Genomic DNA, 17,805 nt, shown 5'->3' on the forward strand with positions numbered 1-17,805 from the left:
TATATAGCACACAGCTTTAGGAAGCCAGATCAACCTGCTGGACATGCTGAACCAGTTCTTGTCTATTCCAAAAATGGAAAGCGACATGTGTGATTTATTTCTGAGACATTTCAGAAAGCTGAATGTGTTTCCATGTGATATAGTGTATTGATAACTTCGTGAGGGCTTTTGACTTGCCTTTATCGAAAAACCTTTGTGATATTTACAAGTGTGGCTAAAGAACCAGAATGGACATCCATATGCAGTAGTAACTGGTCAACAGCCAGGTAAAGTCTGTAGGGTCCTCAAATGTAACCCAAACAAGGGCTTTTAAGACCAGAAAATTAAACATTACTCAAACTTCTTGTAGCCTGTTCCTGGCCTGGAATTTGGGAGCTTATTTTTAGAGTTTTCCACATTTGGTCAACCACACGTGTAGGAAGCAAGAATACAATATCACTCTGAATGTGTGACTGTGATTGTTCTCTCTTGTTGAGCAGCAGTAGGGGGCTGGGAAGAAGCTTTCCCTGATCTATTTCCTCACCTCCAAGCAGATCTGGATGTAAACTATTTCTAAATATTGGTTTAATTCTTATAAAACTCCAAAGAAGATTCCACAGCTCGCTTTAGGATGCAGCAATTCGCACTCCATTTTCCCAGGCCACATTTGGGCGATTTTAAGTATGTGGATGACAAGATCATCCACAAGTATTTGGCTCTAAGCTCCCATTCTGATTTACTTATAAGGACATGCAACTTCCTAAGTTTCTCTTATTCTCATGGGCCCCAAATGGTTTCATGAGCCCTGGGAGTTTTTTGGATTTTTTGTTTTTTTGTTTTTTTCCTGTTCCAGGTCAGCCTCCTGCCAGGACTCCAGCCAGGACTCTGCAGCAGTCTTTCCTACTCCTGTGGGGGCTCTGCTCAAAATGGATAGAGGAGAAGACAGGGATTCCTACCCCTTCCTTCTGGTGATTAATACAGCTCTTTAGCTGTAAACCAGCCCTCAGGCTAACACAATTTAAGCCTCCAAGAGGCATCCTTTACTCTCCATGCCCCCAGCTTCACTTTTATTTTCATTAAGGACTTAAAACAAGTTTCTTCAGAGATGAAGTCAGAGAAGCATTTTTCAGTTTCATAATAATGCATTCCTCACAGGCAGACAGCTACCTCTCTCGGTTTTCTGCTACCTTTACATGAATTTCCCAGGCAGCCCATCTCTTTCCCTCAAAATTGTTAGAAAAGTCTCTTTCTTCTTATGTTGTTTAGGAAATGTAACCATGGCATTCTAGGGAATTAACCATCAGTCTCAAATTCTTATATCATTTTTTTCCAAGAGGCTTTGAGACCCTCATGCAAATAATATCCTCTTACTCTCATATCTTAGACTTTCCAAAGCAAACTTGTAGATTATACATCTTTCTTTCCATCTATTTGGCCAAGGTGGGTTTATATAACATCTCTAGTACTTTTTCTGGAATTCCCAAGGAGTTATAGTATGTGCCCCTGCCTTATTCTGCACAGCAATATGGCATCAGACTCTTCCTTCCACTAAATCTCAATTTACTCCAGTCTTTCCACCCTCCAATCAATTCCTATGTATTCATAATTACAAAGCTCTAGAATATGAAGAACAGCTACCACCACCACTATCACCAGGCATGCGTGTTCACATGCACGTACCCTCACGCACACACACACACGCACACATGTTTGGGGCCCTTGGATTTAAATTATTTAGCAAAGATGGGAAAATACGTGCTTTGGAGGCAAAATGGGCAACACTTTCAAGTCAAATATTCTGAACTATTTTCTTATTGTCTATTAATTGCAAGCAAAACAGGATTTTAGAGTTTGCCACCATCATAATCCAATCCCCTATCATCTCTTGGCTGGACACCTAAAACAATTTCCCTACTTTTACTCTTCCCCACCTCTGACACATTCTCCACACAATATCCAGTATTCTTTTAAAATAATATCATGTTACTTCCTTGTTTAAGTGTTTTTGATGGCTGCCCATTGACATAAAATGGAATCCAAACTTCATATTCTGGCCTCCAAGGCCCTGATCTGCCTATCTCTACAAACTCATCTCATGCACTCTCGCCTGCTGACTCTGCTAGAGTTATGCCAGCCCTCTGTCAGTTGCTAGGACCTAACAAGCTATTTCCTGAATTAGGACCTTTGTACTTGCTGTTCCACTGCTTAAAGGCTGTTCTCTTGGCTCAGTCCATAGCTGGCTCCTTCTCATTCTTCAGGTTTCAGATTAAATGTCACCTTCCCAGATGGGCCTTTCCTAACCACTCTATTGTAATAATGATAATTATTATATCACTACCACTTCTACGGTAATAGTAGTAGTACTATAATTTATAATAGATAAGAATGGAGAGCCACTCCTATTATTCTCTATCATCAAACTTTATTATATCCTTTATAACTTAGTTATATTCTGTTTATTTATTTGTTATCTGTCTCCTCAGCTCGAATGTTAGTTTCTTAACAGTTTCAGCATTGTTTGTCTTGTTCACTGTTGGAGCCCTATCTCCTGGTATAGTGCCTGGCATGTATACTAAGCAATTAGTAATTACTTGTTGAAGGAATAAAGTTTTAGGATTAGAAATTAATTTAGGAGCCATCTAATATATCTCGTCCTTTACCCCAATCCATGGCTTTATTTCTGGCCCTTTCTAATGTAGAGGTTACTTGAATAGTGGTATTTGTGCTGGTAGAGAACAAAAAATAGAAATAGGGAAGAGCTATTCCCTTTCCCTAATTGATTTTACCTTACTTGGTCTGACATCAGCTTTGCTTTTTATCACAAAGACAAATATGAGTCATTTATTCTTAGCTAAGCAGTTAATCATGTGGCCACTCCTTTGGCGAAGGGGGGTGGTGGAGGTAGAGGTTACAGTTGAGTGAATTCTAGATTAATGTTCATCTTTTTGTTCATAGAATCCTAAAGATTTTGTCTATTAACATCTATTTTTCCAAACCATGGGCTTTGGCTCATTAGCGAATAAAGGAATATATTTATTATGTCACAACCAGCATTTGAAAAATAGATTAGAATGCATTGTACATAAGATAAGTACTGTCTAGTGAAACTTTTGTTCAATCATGTATGTGACTTCATGTGTGTATACTTTGTCTTGATGTAAAGTATATTATAGTATATTATTGTGGAAAATAAACAACAACATCAAAAAGTCTGAAAGCCACTGCCTAAATGAACATTGAATTTCTTATAGTAGACAGGAGCCTGGCTATCTGTTAGTCCTAAGATGGCATTTGGGTTTGCCTCCTGGGACTTCTTTAGCAGAGCTCTGAGGCTGTTCAGGATCAAAGCAGATGAGAGTAATAATTCTGCCATACTTCTACGTGAAAACACTATCTACCTTTTTGGCTAGAAACACTCTTAGAAAAATCTGTTAGAAGCATGGAGACCACACTAGCTATGTGATATAAACTCCAAATATATCATTATTTCCATTATCAGTTCTCCATTACTTTTCTTCTCCATGCCTATATCAGAATAACTTTGTCCTAACAGATTAGGGCCAAATGGCCAGGAGTCTGATAAGAGTTGGGGTGGAGGGAAAATTAGTGAAGAGGTTTAGGAATTAGGCCCCAAAAGTACATTTTGGGTTCTCTTTTTTCTGCCAGTTTTCTTCTCATGGCTTCTCCTTTTACAGTGAAATAGGAAGTAGGATCATCCACTGAGAATGAGAGTGGGGAGGAGGTGTCGAGCTTGGAGGAGAGAGGAAGGCACGAAGCAGTGCGAGAGTGAATGGATTAAAGAAATGTAGTATGACAGTGTGCAGCACAAGGGGCATGTATTTAAAGTGGGTCCAGTGAGCACGGTACACGTCCAGCTATGGGATGCAGGCATGCAGTAGTCAGAGAGTTGAATTTAACCACAGATGAAAGTTCTACTTAGGGAGAGTAAAGAGCATAAACAAAGTTTGAGTGCCTGGAATTACATGATGTGTAAATATACTTAAAAAATCTTTTAGAAATCAGAAGCAATTCATTGGGCTCCAATGTCCACCCAAAAAGCCGAGAAGCAGCCTGGCACTCTCTTCTTGCAAGTGAAATGTGTAGCATACCACACTGAAATAAAGAGGTTTAATGTTGGCTGCTCCCCTGGTCTTCTGACTGGGGGCTGTGGAATCCTGTCCACAAGAGTTGTTTAAGTGTGTCTGACTCAGCCACCTTTGTTCACATATCATAGTACCAGGAGGGCTTTTTAGAACAATAATGACTGGAAATAGCCTAAAAAAGCTGAGTCCCCATTTTGGAGTGAGAACTCACTGGACAGTTAATTTCAGCAAAATTCCAGAATATACTGACACCATATTCAGTGAGGGGATTATATTTCTCCTCAATGAGAAGCGAAGAAAGCTAGGGACTTATCTCTAGTCTAATATGATGTCTTCTTTTCTTGCATTAATTAAATCTAGATTCATTTAATCCCCTTCTGTGTAATCTACTCTGTTTTTATCTCAAGATGTTTCATCTTAAGATGTATACCTTATTGAATCTGAGTCTTTATAAATATCTATAAAAATGCTCAGTCTCAGCAGCTTTTCAGCTCCTTCTCTAGCCTCTGTCAGTTTCGGCTCCTCGCCTCCACTCCAGCTTCCACCATGTCCATGAGGGTGACCCAGAAGACAAGGTGTCCACCTGTGGTCCCTGGGCCTTCAGCAGCCTCTCGTGATAGAGTGCTCCTGGTGCCCGATTGTTCCTTGGCCTTTTCCCAGTGGGTGGATACCGGGCTGGCCTAGACATCAACATGAATCTGGCCAGGGGTTACAGTAAGGCTGGGGGTATGGGGAGGATTACAGCTGTCCAAGTGAACCAGAGCTTGCTGAGCCCCCTGAAGCTGGAGGTGGACCTCAACATCCAGGCCATGCATACCTAGGAGAAAGAACAGATCAAGACCCTCAACAACAAGTTCACTTCCTTCATCAACAAGGTATGGAGCCTGGAGCCGCAGAACAAGATTCTGGAGACCAAGTAGAACCTTCTGCAGCAGCAGAAGACGACTCGCAGCAACATGAACAACGTGTTTGAGAGCTACAACAACAACCTTCCAGGGCAGCTGGACACACTGGCCCAGGAGAAACTGAGGCTGGAGGCGGAGTATGGCAACATGCAGGGGCTGGTGGAGGACTTGAAGAATAAGTACGAGGATGAGATCAACAAGTGCACAGAGATGGAGGATGAATTTGTCCTCATCAAGAAGGATGTGGATGAAGTTTACATGGACAAGGTGGAGCTGGAGTCCCGCCTGGAAGGGCTAACAGATGAGATCAACTTCTGCAAGCAGCTGTATGAAGAGGAGATCCATGAGCTACAGGCCCAGATCTCCAACACTTCTGTGGTGCTGTCCTTGGATAACAACTGCTCCCTGGATCTGGACGGCGGCATCGCCGAGGTCAAGGCCCAGTACGAGGAGATTGTTAACTGCAGCCGGGCTGAGGCTGAGACCATGTACCAGATCAAGTATGAGGAGCTGCAGACATTGGCAGGGAAGCATGGGGATGACCTGTGTCACATGAAGACAGATTTCTGAGATGAACTGGAACATCAGCTGACTCCAGACTGAGATCAAGGCCCTCAAAGGCCAGAGGGCTTTCCTGGAGGCCGCCATCGCTGGTGCCAAGCAGCGTGGGAGCTGGCCCTTAAAGATGCTCAGGCCAAGGTGGCTGAACTGGAGGCTGCTCTGAGAAACTCCAAGCAAGACATAGCCTAGCAGCTGCGTGAATATCAGGAGCTCATGGCCCTGGATGTGGAGACTGTCATCTACTGCAAACTTCTGGAGGGCAAGGAGAGCCAGCTGGAGCCTGGGATGCAAAACATGAGTATCCATACCAAGACCACCAGTGGCTACCAGGTGGGCTGAGCCTAGCCTATGGGAACCTCACAAGCCCTGGCCTCAACTACAGTCTGAGCTTCCAGTCCAATTTTGGCTCTGGTTGGGGAGCATTCAGCTCCACCAGCACCAGCTCCACCAAGACCGTGGTTGCAAAGAAGATTGAGACTCATGCTGCGAAGCTGGTTTCTGAGTCATCTGACGTCCTGCCCAAGTAAATGGCTACCATGGTCTCTCCTGGCCTCCGAGCCTGTGGGAAAGGAGCTGTGCAGGGGAGTGTCTGGCACAGGAGACCCGCCTGAGACTGAGCCCTAGTCCTCAGCCCAACCTTGGGTGGGGAGTCTACTACGCCTCTTACCCATGCCCCCAACTAAAAGTCAAGTCAAGTGTTTTTTCCAAAATAAAGTCTCAGCTGACTCTGCCAACCTGGGGGAAAAAAAAGAAAGAAAGAAAAAAGCTCACTGTCAACTTTGTGTTCATTTGCAATACTTTTTTCTTTTATTCAACATATCTTTACCAAATGCCTGTTCACATGATCAGCAGCATGCCTGGCCCCAGAGATGCAAAATAATCAAATGAAAATAGTCCCTGCCCTTACAGAGCCTACTCTCTTAAATAAGCAGTCACACTGGGTATGGTATGTGCTTGAAAAAAAGAAAGATGCAATACAGGTAGAGTTGTCAGATAAAATTTGAATTTCAGATAAATTATAATGTACCAGTATAAGTGTCTCATGCTATCAGCAGCACTAAGGCAGTTCAGAGAAGGAACCTTTAACCTAGTCTAAGGAAATGAGAAAAGGCTTCCTGAAAGAAAGGACACATTGAAACCTAAATTTTATTTTATGTACCAAGTCCTTGTCAATGGTATCGCTAAGTAGGATTCAATTCTCTCTGCAAAATGCCTTCTGCCATTTCTTGGAGTATGGCCATTCTCGCTCTCTCGCTCTCTCGCTCTCTCGCTCTCTCCCCACCCCCACTCCCCAAATGTTCTTCCCATAGCATGAGGAGGGGAAGGTTTTTTACACGTGTTTTTTTTTTTTATGTAAAAAAAAAAAAAGAATAACCTTCAAATTGGAGTCTGAGTTGAAAATCCTTTGTCTTTATTTAACAGAAAATGGCTGCCACATACTTTCCTGTGTAATACTCCTAAGTATCTTTCTGGGTCATAGCCACTCAAGATTTTACCCCTTATGTCCATACCCGTTTAGGCTACACAACCTACTTATTGGTGGTATAATTCTCAAAATGGATCATTTATGTATGTTCTCCAAATAAAGTAGTTTTTGGATTTTATAAAAAAGGATTTTTTTTTAATGTGCTAGAAGTACTATCCCAGCCTTTCCCTCCTTGAGTCTCTTCTGTCCTCCTTCCTCCAGTGCTATTTCTGACTAATGTGCTTTGTAAGAATGTCAGATGTTTCTGGGGAAAACAGCAAACAAACAAACCCTTACTACTTCTCCATAAGTGATACTAAAAATACTAGAATACATTTCTATATTTTCCAGTGAATAGATTATTTCAATCAGCCTATTTATAAGCATTTACACTGGTTACCACCAAATCAGTTGGGCAAGATGTTAAGGTGGTGAAATAAATTCTCTTGAACACTTGATCATTGTCACTTGTAGAGAAAGATAACTGTTTATTTTCCTAAAGAATTTAGTCACAGACAAAAAAAAGTACACTAATACCTCTTTCAACTCTCTTAGTCTGACGTTCAACCAAGATCCAGAGATATATCAAAAAGGTATGTCTGTGTAACTATAGACACTCACATCCCTGGCAGCCCCTCAGCTCATTTGCCTTTGCCAAGGGAGGAGGATCATTCCTGCCAGAAGCCACAAGATCTATATAGCACTACCTTTGTGTGTTGGGCATATCCTAGAACATCTTGATGGCTCACAATGAACCCTTTAGCTGCCCTCTCACCTATGGCAGAATTGTGTACAACATACCTAGCCTCTGGCCATAGTGGTTGGACTGGGGACAGGCCACCGACTCAAACTGAGCAGATTCCCTTCCCAGAGAATTGAGAGTGGAGATGGAGAACGAGAGAGAATGAGTCTTTCCACGTGGCTGGATCTGTAAAAGTAAATTTGGGAACTGTGACTGCCATCTGCTAATTGTCATATGGATTGAATAACTGAGAAAGCCAGATGCTGAAGAAAACAATGAAGTGAGAAATAGTGATGTTTCTGAGTTCCGCTGACCTTCCCATTCCAATTCTAGTCCTTCTGATGCCTGGTTGCTTACATTCCTGCCCATGGCTCAGTGAGATACCCCTACTTTCTTATAATTTCCATTTTCTACTTAAAATAGTTTAAGATGGTGTCTCCTATTTGTAAACAAACATCCTGATGAATCCTGAGGGCTAGGTATTGTGTCCCCGCAAACCCATCTTATGAGACAGTTATTCCGCCAGAGTCATCCCGTAGTGTGCACACTGCACTTTCCTTAGCAATGTACTCTACTCAGCAGTCCTGCTGGGCAAGTCAAATGAGAAAAATGCATGAAGCAGATTGGGAAGAACTGGATAGAACTGAATTTGAATCTAACCACATCGTTTATTTGCTTAATATCAAATATTTGCTTAAACAAGTTCCTTAAGCTATCTGAACCTCCATTTGTTTATATATCAACACCTGCCTTGCAGGGTTGATTAAATGAAATCATATTTATAAAAATTCTAGGCACATAATAATCTGATCGCTACAGATAAAGCATGGAATGGTGATCTATAAACATTATGGTTCTTGGCCCAGTAGCTGTGGTAATATTGTGACTTCATACCCAGGGACATATATAAGGTGCTCCTCTGCAATAAGCAATGAGATATTCAGATGGTTTTCAGTTTTTCTGTTAATGACGCTATTCTGCAATGAGCATCCTTACAACTAAATCTTCATGCACATATTTTATTTTCTTAAGATAAATTCTTCTTAAGCCAAAGCGCAGGTATGTTGTCCTGGTTCTTGATGCATATTGCCAAAATTCCTTCCAAAAAACTAAACCTCCACCCCCCAGTGTATATCTATATATCAGTATACGGACAACTAGTTGTCCCCCAAACCATTCTTTCTTCTGTAATAATTGAGTTTTAACTGAGTACATGGCTGCCCAAGCTGTCTGCATTTCCCAGCTTCTTTTGCTACCAAGTGTGGACATAAAACTGAGTTCTTACCATTGAATCATGAAATTCGTAACTTGTACATCATTTACATAAAAGGAAACTGCTTGCTCTCCAGTGCCTCTTTTTCTTCTTTCCCACAGGCTGGAACTCAAACCCAATTTGGACATGTAAATGAAAACAATACCCTATGGGATGGCAGAGCAAAAAGACTAAAGGACCTTGGGACCCTAACAACTTTATGGAGAAGAAATCTACCCCATCAGTAGACTGTAACACTCCAACCTGTTATATAAGTGTCTCTTTGCTACAGAATCTCAGCCTGTATCTTTCACACACACACACACACACACACACACACACACACACACACACAATTTTATTGAGAATAATTGACATACATCACTGTATACGTTTAAGTTGTGCAGCATGATGGTTTGATTTACATATAGTGTGAAATGATTGCCACAATAGGTTTAGTTAACATCCATCATCTCATATAGACACAATAAAAAGAAAAGAAAAAAAATTCTCCTTGTGATGGGAACTCTTAGGATCTACTCTCTGAACATCTTTGCTACATATCACACAGCAGTGTTAACTCTGTCATCATGTTGTATATTATATCCCCAGTGCTTATTTATCTTCGACCACCTTTCTCCAATTCCGTCTTTCCTACACCCTGCCTCTGGTAACCACAAATCTGATCTCTTTTTCTATGAGTTTGGTGGGGTTTTTGTTTTGTTTTGTTTCCACATGTGAGATTATAAAATGTTTGTCTTCCTCTAACTTATTTCACTTAGCATAATGCCTTCAAAGTCCATCCATGTTGCAAATGGTAGGTTTTCCTTGTTTTGTTTTTTAATGTCTGAATAATATTTCATTGTATATACCACAATTTCTTTGTCCATTCACTTATTAATGGACACTTAGATTGTTTCCATGTTTTGTCAGCTGGTGTCTAACAGCACAGTGGAGTTAACACATTTTTTATTAGTAATAGTAAGACACTTTGGGAGTAGTGATTTGTTTTATATAATTAGTAGGGTATGTCTGTTGTATTATCCATAATAGCCAAAACGATCTATTGTCCACTTACATGTTCCAGTATTTTATTTTAAACAAAAATATTTACATCTGCATTAAGAAAAAAATTCCTTCATTATAGAAGTGCAACAAGTTTTAGTGCCAATCACTCTCCCCTTCCTCTTTACAATAGTTCTTTCAGTGTTAACGTGCAGCGTGTCTGTACATTATTTCAGGTATCTAATTTCAGGTCTATAATTGACCTATGCAGATTTAAACATATACTGTGGAGTTATCTATTTATTTCCACATATGAACTTACAGTTGGTCATCTGTAAATATTTTGTAGGACTATAGGTCAGATTTCTAGAAAGTTAAATTAGTTGTAAAATTTCATTCTGAAGACCATAGTCTAATTTTTATAAAAGTAACACTCTTATTATTGCAGTAGGCCCAATGTTAACTACTTCTCTCCTATCGTAGTTTGTGGGAGTTTGTAATACATTACACTGATGTGCTATCATAATAATACATTAGTGTTAGACTACATATGAGAGCTTCTAGATTATATGTAGATGATACTAGAAATAAAATGAATATTAAGAGAATTCATGCAAACTATTCCTGAATAGATGTTAATATTTTCATTGCTCGTTAAGTAAATGTTAAATTGCCCTGTGATTAACACCTTCTTTCTTCCCTCTCTCTCAAGTACCACAGTTATGTGCTATCTACTGTCCAATGTCTGAAAACAGTTGCTTCATTTATTTTATCCAGTTTTGTGGTTATTAATTGTGGGAAGGTAAATTCATTATACTGTCATGACCAAACCAGAAGTCTCTGTGAAATATTTTTCTATGAAATTTTGAATCCTATTTTTTTCTACCTTAATGCCGTATGATAAGAGTTGTCATATTAAATAAACATTCAGGAATCAAGACAGCCCTAAGAACTGGGGCATAACATTGGCTCTTCTTCAGCTGCAGTTCATTGATCCTTCACCATGGAGGTAACCACAAGTCTCTCCATTTCTCCTCCCTCATCTGCTGCTACCACAAACTCCCTCCACATCTTCTCTGCATATATACTGCAGATCTTCTAATTTTTCATAACTTTTGTTCACTGAAGGCTTATAATGAGCTCTGCCTATGAATCCTTCCAGCTTCAACTTCAGCTCCTACTACTGACTACCAACTCACCCTCTATCGCAGGTTGAAACTCTTAGAGGCAATTTGATTGCTACCCCATCCCTCTCTGGGAGGAACTTTTCAGGCCAAGACTTTTTTCCTAGCCATGGCAGGGAAAGCAGGTGGAAAAGAGAAGTGGGTTGGTCACTCTGTGCAGAACATGGCCACCCAAGGCTTCTCTTTCATTAAGGGCCTTGGCCAGAGTTCTGTTAGGAACAGTGGATATGGCAATCGCTGAGACTGGCTTAATCACAGAGATTTATTTACAAATCTATCTCTCTCCTTCTAAACGTGAGCTTTTGAGGTTATAAGGCATATTTTAGGTATTCTTTCATGCTTAATGCCAAGCACGTTGGTTGGCAAATAGTAGGTTCTCAATAAATTGTACTGAACAAATGAATGAATTGATGAATGGCTTTCTTGACTCCCCAACTAAACTGTTAGCTCCCTTGATTGCCTCCAGAGTTTAACATAGATCTTTAAAATTAACAAATTACAAGACTACCTTGGAGGTTATTTTAAGAAATGCTACTTTAAAAAAGTAAAGTACTAATAGAAGTGTTCTGTGATTTTACTTTAATGATTTTAATTAGTATCCATATTAATTTTTAATCTGTATGTAACCATTCTGGAGTGACCTGGGATAAGCATTTGTCTCCTCCTGCATCTTTAGTACTTCCCAACTAGGATTTTTAAAAACCTAATTTAGATTGATTTTCTTTAATTTCCATGAATAATATTTAACAGAAGTTCTCTGGGTTATGAAAATCATTTTCTGGAGATAGTAGGTATGCACTTCAGTATTTGCTGACTTCCTTGTGAGCTAGTGAGTCATTGACTCTGAAGCTGGAGTAGGGTTGGTTTGCACCACGGAGAACTTAATCATCCCCATGGTAACACAGAGCCTTCTTGCTTTCTACTACTTCCCGCATCTCTGTTTTAATTAAAGAAGGAAATCATTATTTACTTCAGATTTGATATTCTGATATGTTTTCAGAGCCAAATTCCTAACCTCTGCCATTATATGTATAAAACATCGCCATAGCAACAATAAAAATAGTGATTATAAATAATGTCTTCTGAAATGAAAAATGATCTGACAATTCTATAGCATTTTAGGATTCAAAAATTTTTTCTCAATTTTGCGTCATAATTATCAAGACATTAGACTTAAAATATATATAACCAACTGGCTAACTGATGATTCTTATATATTTTGAAAAGGCAATCAAAGTAACATTATCTGTTTAATTTTAAACTACTTTGCTTATGAAAGAAGTAATTCCAGTTCATTGTAGTAAAGTTAGAAAATCATGACAGACAAAAAGAAGAACATTTAACATCCAGTAATCTCCCTTCCCTGTGGCTTATTGTTTTTCCAATATCTTTTCAGTAAATGAATATGTGGATGTGGTATTAGTGGAGAGAGTGAGAGAGAGAGAGAAGACCCTCCCCCAATTTTGCTCTGTATTATAATTTTTTTTTCAAAACAATATATTGTGAACAGCTTTTCAAATACATTTACTATGATGCCATTTTTATTGGTTGAATACCATGGATGTTTTGTTGAATAAATTTACGATATTTAATTTAACCAGTCCCCTTTTTACTGGACATTTTAATTTTTTCAGTCTTTCACCAATATCAAACATAAGCCAAAAAGAAAAAGATAGAAAGAAAAAGAGAAGGGAGTGGGGTGAGAAAGGGAGCAAAGGAGAAAATTACAGTAAATATCTTGTGGCACACATCATTAATTATTTCCTTAGCATTATTTTGAAGTGGAATGGCTAGTTAAAAGTATGTATTTTTCAGAAATTTTGTCAAAGAACAGATGTAGTATCCTCTCTAACACTGGATATTATCTTTTAAAATAATCCTTACCAAGTAGATAGGCTATGGTAGTATTTTAACATTGTTTTAATTTGCAGTTTTTATTACTGATGAAAAATTTTAAAAATTTAATGACCTTTTTTGACTTGCCCAAAGAATTCCTTTGTCCATTTTTCTATTTGGCTGTTTATCTTTTTCTTATTGATTTGTAAGATTTCTTCCCCTTTGTCCCTTTTTTCCCCTTCCAGTTTGGCATTTGTCCTTTAATTTTTTGGTGATTTTTTTTCTCCTTCCCATTTGGTGTTTGCCATTAATTTTTGGTGATTTCTGAAACACTTTTTAGTTTTTTATGTATTTTAAAAATTAATCTTTGATTCACATTTCATGCAATATGATTCCCACTCCCAAGATTACATAAAGATTTCTCTATATTTTCTTTTAGTAATTTCATGACTTCATTTTAAACTCTTTAATCTACCAAAAGTTTATTTTGACACATGATATTGTTTTCTTTCTTCCAAACAACTTGCCAGTGGTTCCTTCAATTATTGTATGATTTATACTTTCCCTGCTGATCAGAAATGCCACTTTTATTGTCTATCTACTTGGGTCTGAATTACATTGAATTTTAATTTGAAAATGTAAACCTGCCTGACAAGTATAATCATTTTCCCTCTTAACCAGCAATTGTGTAGAAGATAAAGAGATCTCAGTTCAAATGCCAGAAACATACCGAATGAAACCCTGGCTTTTTTTAAGATCAGAGAGTGTTATAAATATTTTATAACAATGCTATTGCTAATAGATTCATATTGTTAGATATTCTGCTCTAAACAGTTTATTGCTATGTATCTGGGCTGTAATGACATTCTTTTGATAATATTTTGCTCAATAAGCCAATAAAGTATTGTTAATGTATTATGTATGCATAAATGTATATATTAATCATCATTATTCAGAAGCTAATTATTATTTATAAATTTGAATGCTCAACAAATTTCATAGACAAAGTAAGAGTAACTTTTTTTAATGAATTGTAGATCTTAAAATTTAACGTATCAATTCATGTTTTTCCAATACAATCACCATAATTACGCTACAGAAATTGAAATCAACTTTGCTATCCTTTAAACTGAAGCTTCAAACACATAGAAAAGCATCTGTGTGAGAGATTTATCTTTGTGTTTTAGATGTCCCCTTCACTTAAACAACAACAAAATCACAAAAATAGGTATTTCTGATCTAAACATTAAGCTTACATTTAGTTTTAGTAAAGATGACAGGTTTAATGATGAACACTGTAATCTGGAATTTACTTGGGAACATTGACTTTTCTCAACCACTTTGCCTGTAATTTAGCCAACAATTAAGCTACTTACCATTAGGCACTCCTGAAATTACTATAACAGGTCAGTTAATCCATGTAATAGCTCATTATGGTAAATGCTGGCCTTAACCATGACAATTATTTAGGTCAAATTACATAACCATGCTCATAAGGGTAAATTTGCAGAATTTTATATTGTCACTAAGGAGGTATATATATAATTCTAACCGTACATACATTCTTCCCTTACATACATTGTAAGACACTTTTAGAGATATTTTTGTACATTAATAAATGTTAAAAATAATACTTGCTATCAAAGAACAAGATTAAATCCTGTGTATGAACATGAATGAAAAAAATAGCTACATAGTGATTACCAAAATTGGGCAGAATCTCTAAAGCCTGTTCTTTTCCCAGTGCTCATTTACATTGAAGAAAACAAGCCAGGTGGTAGGGGAATTCAGCCTGAAAAAAGGCATATTCCCCACCCACCCAGGGCAAATTTGATTTTATCTCTTGGCTCATATTACAAAGCGTGGCTGTTCCCCAAATCAACACTTGAGAATTATTTTCTCTTAATGTTTCTCACTTTCTTCTCTTTAATCATGCTTTCCACTGTGTATTTGAGAATATCTACCACTCCATCTCCACAGGTGTCTCACAGATGGTTTCTCATTTCACCTACTAACTTCTTGTTCTATGACCAGAATCTCTTGATCAATTCCTTCTACTTTTCTTATAAAATCCAGACTTACATGTTAGGCTTAAGAAAACCAGGCAATACTCTCTCTTGGGAGTTTTCCTAATTTCACTCCTATTCCTTGTCTTGCTCCCTTTACTTTTGATTGTTCTAGGCTTGTTTTCTTTCCTGTTCTGTCCTCTTCACAATCATTGTTAAATTCCCATATGTCAATCTTAGTATTCATAATCCAGGGCAAGGGAGGCAGATGTGTGGACCACACATTGCTATTTTCATTTTATGGCTCAATTCATTGAAAGCTCCATGAGCATAGGAATTATGTCTACCTTGTGTACCACTGTTACGTACAGTGCCTGCCATGGTATGTTCAATAAGTTTTTATTGAATAATAATAATAATAGTCAATATTTTATAAATCTACTTATCAAATTATAGGCTTTCTGCCATATACAAAGGGTAGCTCCATTGTATAAATGAAAAGACCAAAACTTGGAAAAATCAAGTAACTTGTGTTTGGTCACAAGGCTAGTCAAAGTCGAAGAGCCAAAACGTGACAATCTTGGGTATAGAAGGCCCAGTGCCCACACTCAATCTCTACGCTAAGAGTACAGAGCCAGTAAACATAAAACAATGTAGAAGGGTTGTTTTGGAGCTAGGCAGCATGGGTTTAAATCCTGGCTCTGTCACTTAAGAATTAATCTAAACTCTGTGCTTCAACTTAATCATCCATAAAACAGAGACCACTTACAGAACAAATATTGATTGGTCATTCCACCTCAGAGGTGTTCTCCAGTCTGCTGCATTACATTTGCCTAGTTTGACACAATTGATGCTGATGATTACCAAGAGCTGAGACCTCCTGAAATGAAGGCTTAAATCACCCTAGTAGGCAAAGTCTGCGGTCAGCTGTGCTATGAGCTGCAAGCAAGGAAACTTGGAATGGATAGTCATATTTACCAGTTATAAACTCATTAATGGTAGCAGAAATGAGTACTCTGCATATACATTGTGGGAATGACTGAAGACTGAAAAATTACCTTGCATTTTTTTCTTTTAAAATAAGAATAACTTTTCTTATCTTTCCTTTTTTCCTACAGCAACCATTGCCACCCTGGGCCCCAACAATTATTTATAGAGTATACTGTTAGTAATTATACTTACCATTTAGTTCTTCAATTGCAAGACCATAAGGAACCACACCTAGATGACTGTAAGAAGAATGGGTATTTTACACCCAGAGATCAGGACTATGAGAGTAACCCCAAGATATTCCTTCCACCAGTTAGATGTACCTTTGGGCTCAGAAAGGGGACAAGTGCAGGAGCTTTTGTAGTAGAATGGCTGGATCAAATAGGCTGGTTGCATTTTTGCCATTGTACCCGTGGGGAAAGGTAACTAAATAATAAAATACAACAGATACTTCTTAATCGAGCCACTCAGCTCCCTCCCCAGCACAGGGATGGAACAGCAGCAAACATTCATACACATAACTTGCAATCTAGTCGTGGCTGAGTGATGTGGGAGGAGAAATCTGACCCATACAGCCAAATAGACTTGCTTTCCTAGCAAACTTAAATTTTGAACTGAGATGCAAATAGACGGGAGTTGCTTACAGCCCACCAAAAGGACAGTTTATGGATTCCTACTACTGAATTTTCCTGGTTATACTATAATTCCCCAAATTCTGTAAGATACCCCCATATCCTTCTGGTAAAGTCAACTTAACTAGCTAGAGTTGTTATTTGCAATCAGAAGAACCTTAACTCCTATATTTCCTTGAATAGCTTTCTCTCATGCTACTTCTTCATGTTTTACCTCTGCCTTCCACCAAAGCATTGCAGTTCACCAAAAATGCCACATTCTGTCTCACTGAGCTTTTGTTGTTCCCCTGCATGAAATTCCTTTCCCCTTCTTCCTGAAAACTTCTAAAGGATTATCTCCTCTGTGACACTTAAGATTGTCACTCCATACTTACATACATACTGTGTTAATTTGGAGGGTCCTCCACTATACCCATAGGGCTTATCTTGCTATAATTGTGGCGCTTGCCATTCTGCACTGTAGTCCCTGACGTACATGCCTTTCTTTCCTATTAGATGGTAAGTTCCACAATGGAAAGGGAAACTTCCCATTTAACTTTAATTTTCTAGTTCCTTGTTACAGTGCTCAGCACATAGGAGACCCATTAAGTAAATGGGTAAATGAGTAAACAGTTTCTCCTTCATCGTGAGAACACGTTCAGGCTGACCTACTGGAAGAATGCGAGACGATGGAAAAGCCAAGGCCTTTATAGATCTGATGGCAGATAGCTGATCTCCAATATGAGGGTTCAGCCAAAATTAGTAGAGCCACTTCCCCAATCCACAGCTGACTCAGAAAACGAGTAAACTCAGCTAATTCCAGAAGAGTTACCCGACTAACAACATACAGACTTCTAGGAAATAATAAAGGGTTATTGTTTTAATACATTGACCTTTGAGGTGGCTTGTTAGGCAGGATTTGTGTGACAATAAATAACTGTTACAATATCTGCAAGTTAGGTTTCACCTATGGATCATGAACTTGAAAGCTTTGCTAGCTAAACAAAGGATTTAAAATCCAACAACTGCTTTAATAAGTCCCAATGTGAATTTGAAGAATGGATATATTTGTAAACCAGTAGAAAATAAAATTTGTCACTACTTTCTAATGTTTTAAGATTAGTATAAGACATTTTAAAAACCAGATTAATTAAAAAAAATTTTTT

General features: G+C 38.3%; 1 protein-coding gene and 1 pseudogene across 2 annotated transcripts in view; both read left to right on the plus strand.

Annotated features, from left to right (window-relative positions):
• CCDC18 (coiled-coil domain containing 18) overlaps window positions 1-9,353 on the plus strand; it is a 156,473-nt gene extending 147,120 nt beyond the window's left edge. For both annotated transcript variants that reach the window (XM_023528117.1, XM_023528118.1), the window contains exon 29: window positions 9,130-9,353. In XM_023528117.1, the coding sequence (XP_023383885.1) occupies window positions 9,130-9,255 (126 nt within the window). In that variant the 3' untranslated portion in view covers window positions 9,256-9,353. The remainder of the gene's footprint in view (window positions 1-9,129) is intronic.
• Window positions 4,796-6,090, plus strand: LOC105289162 (annotated as a pseudogene).
• Window positions 9,354-17,805: the final 8,452 nt, after the last annotated feature.

Source organism: Pteropus vampyrus, unplaced genomic scaffold (assembly GCF_000151845.1).
Source record: "Pteropus vampyrus isolate Shadow unplaced genomic scaffold, Pvam_2.0 Scaffold22, whole genome shotgun sequence".
Lineage (NCBI taxonomy): Eukaryota > Metazoa > Chordata > Mammalia > Chiroptera > Pteropodidae > Pteropus > Pteropus vampyrus.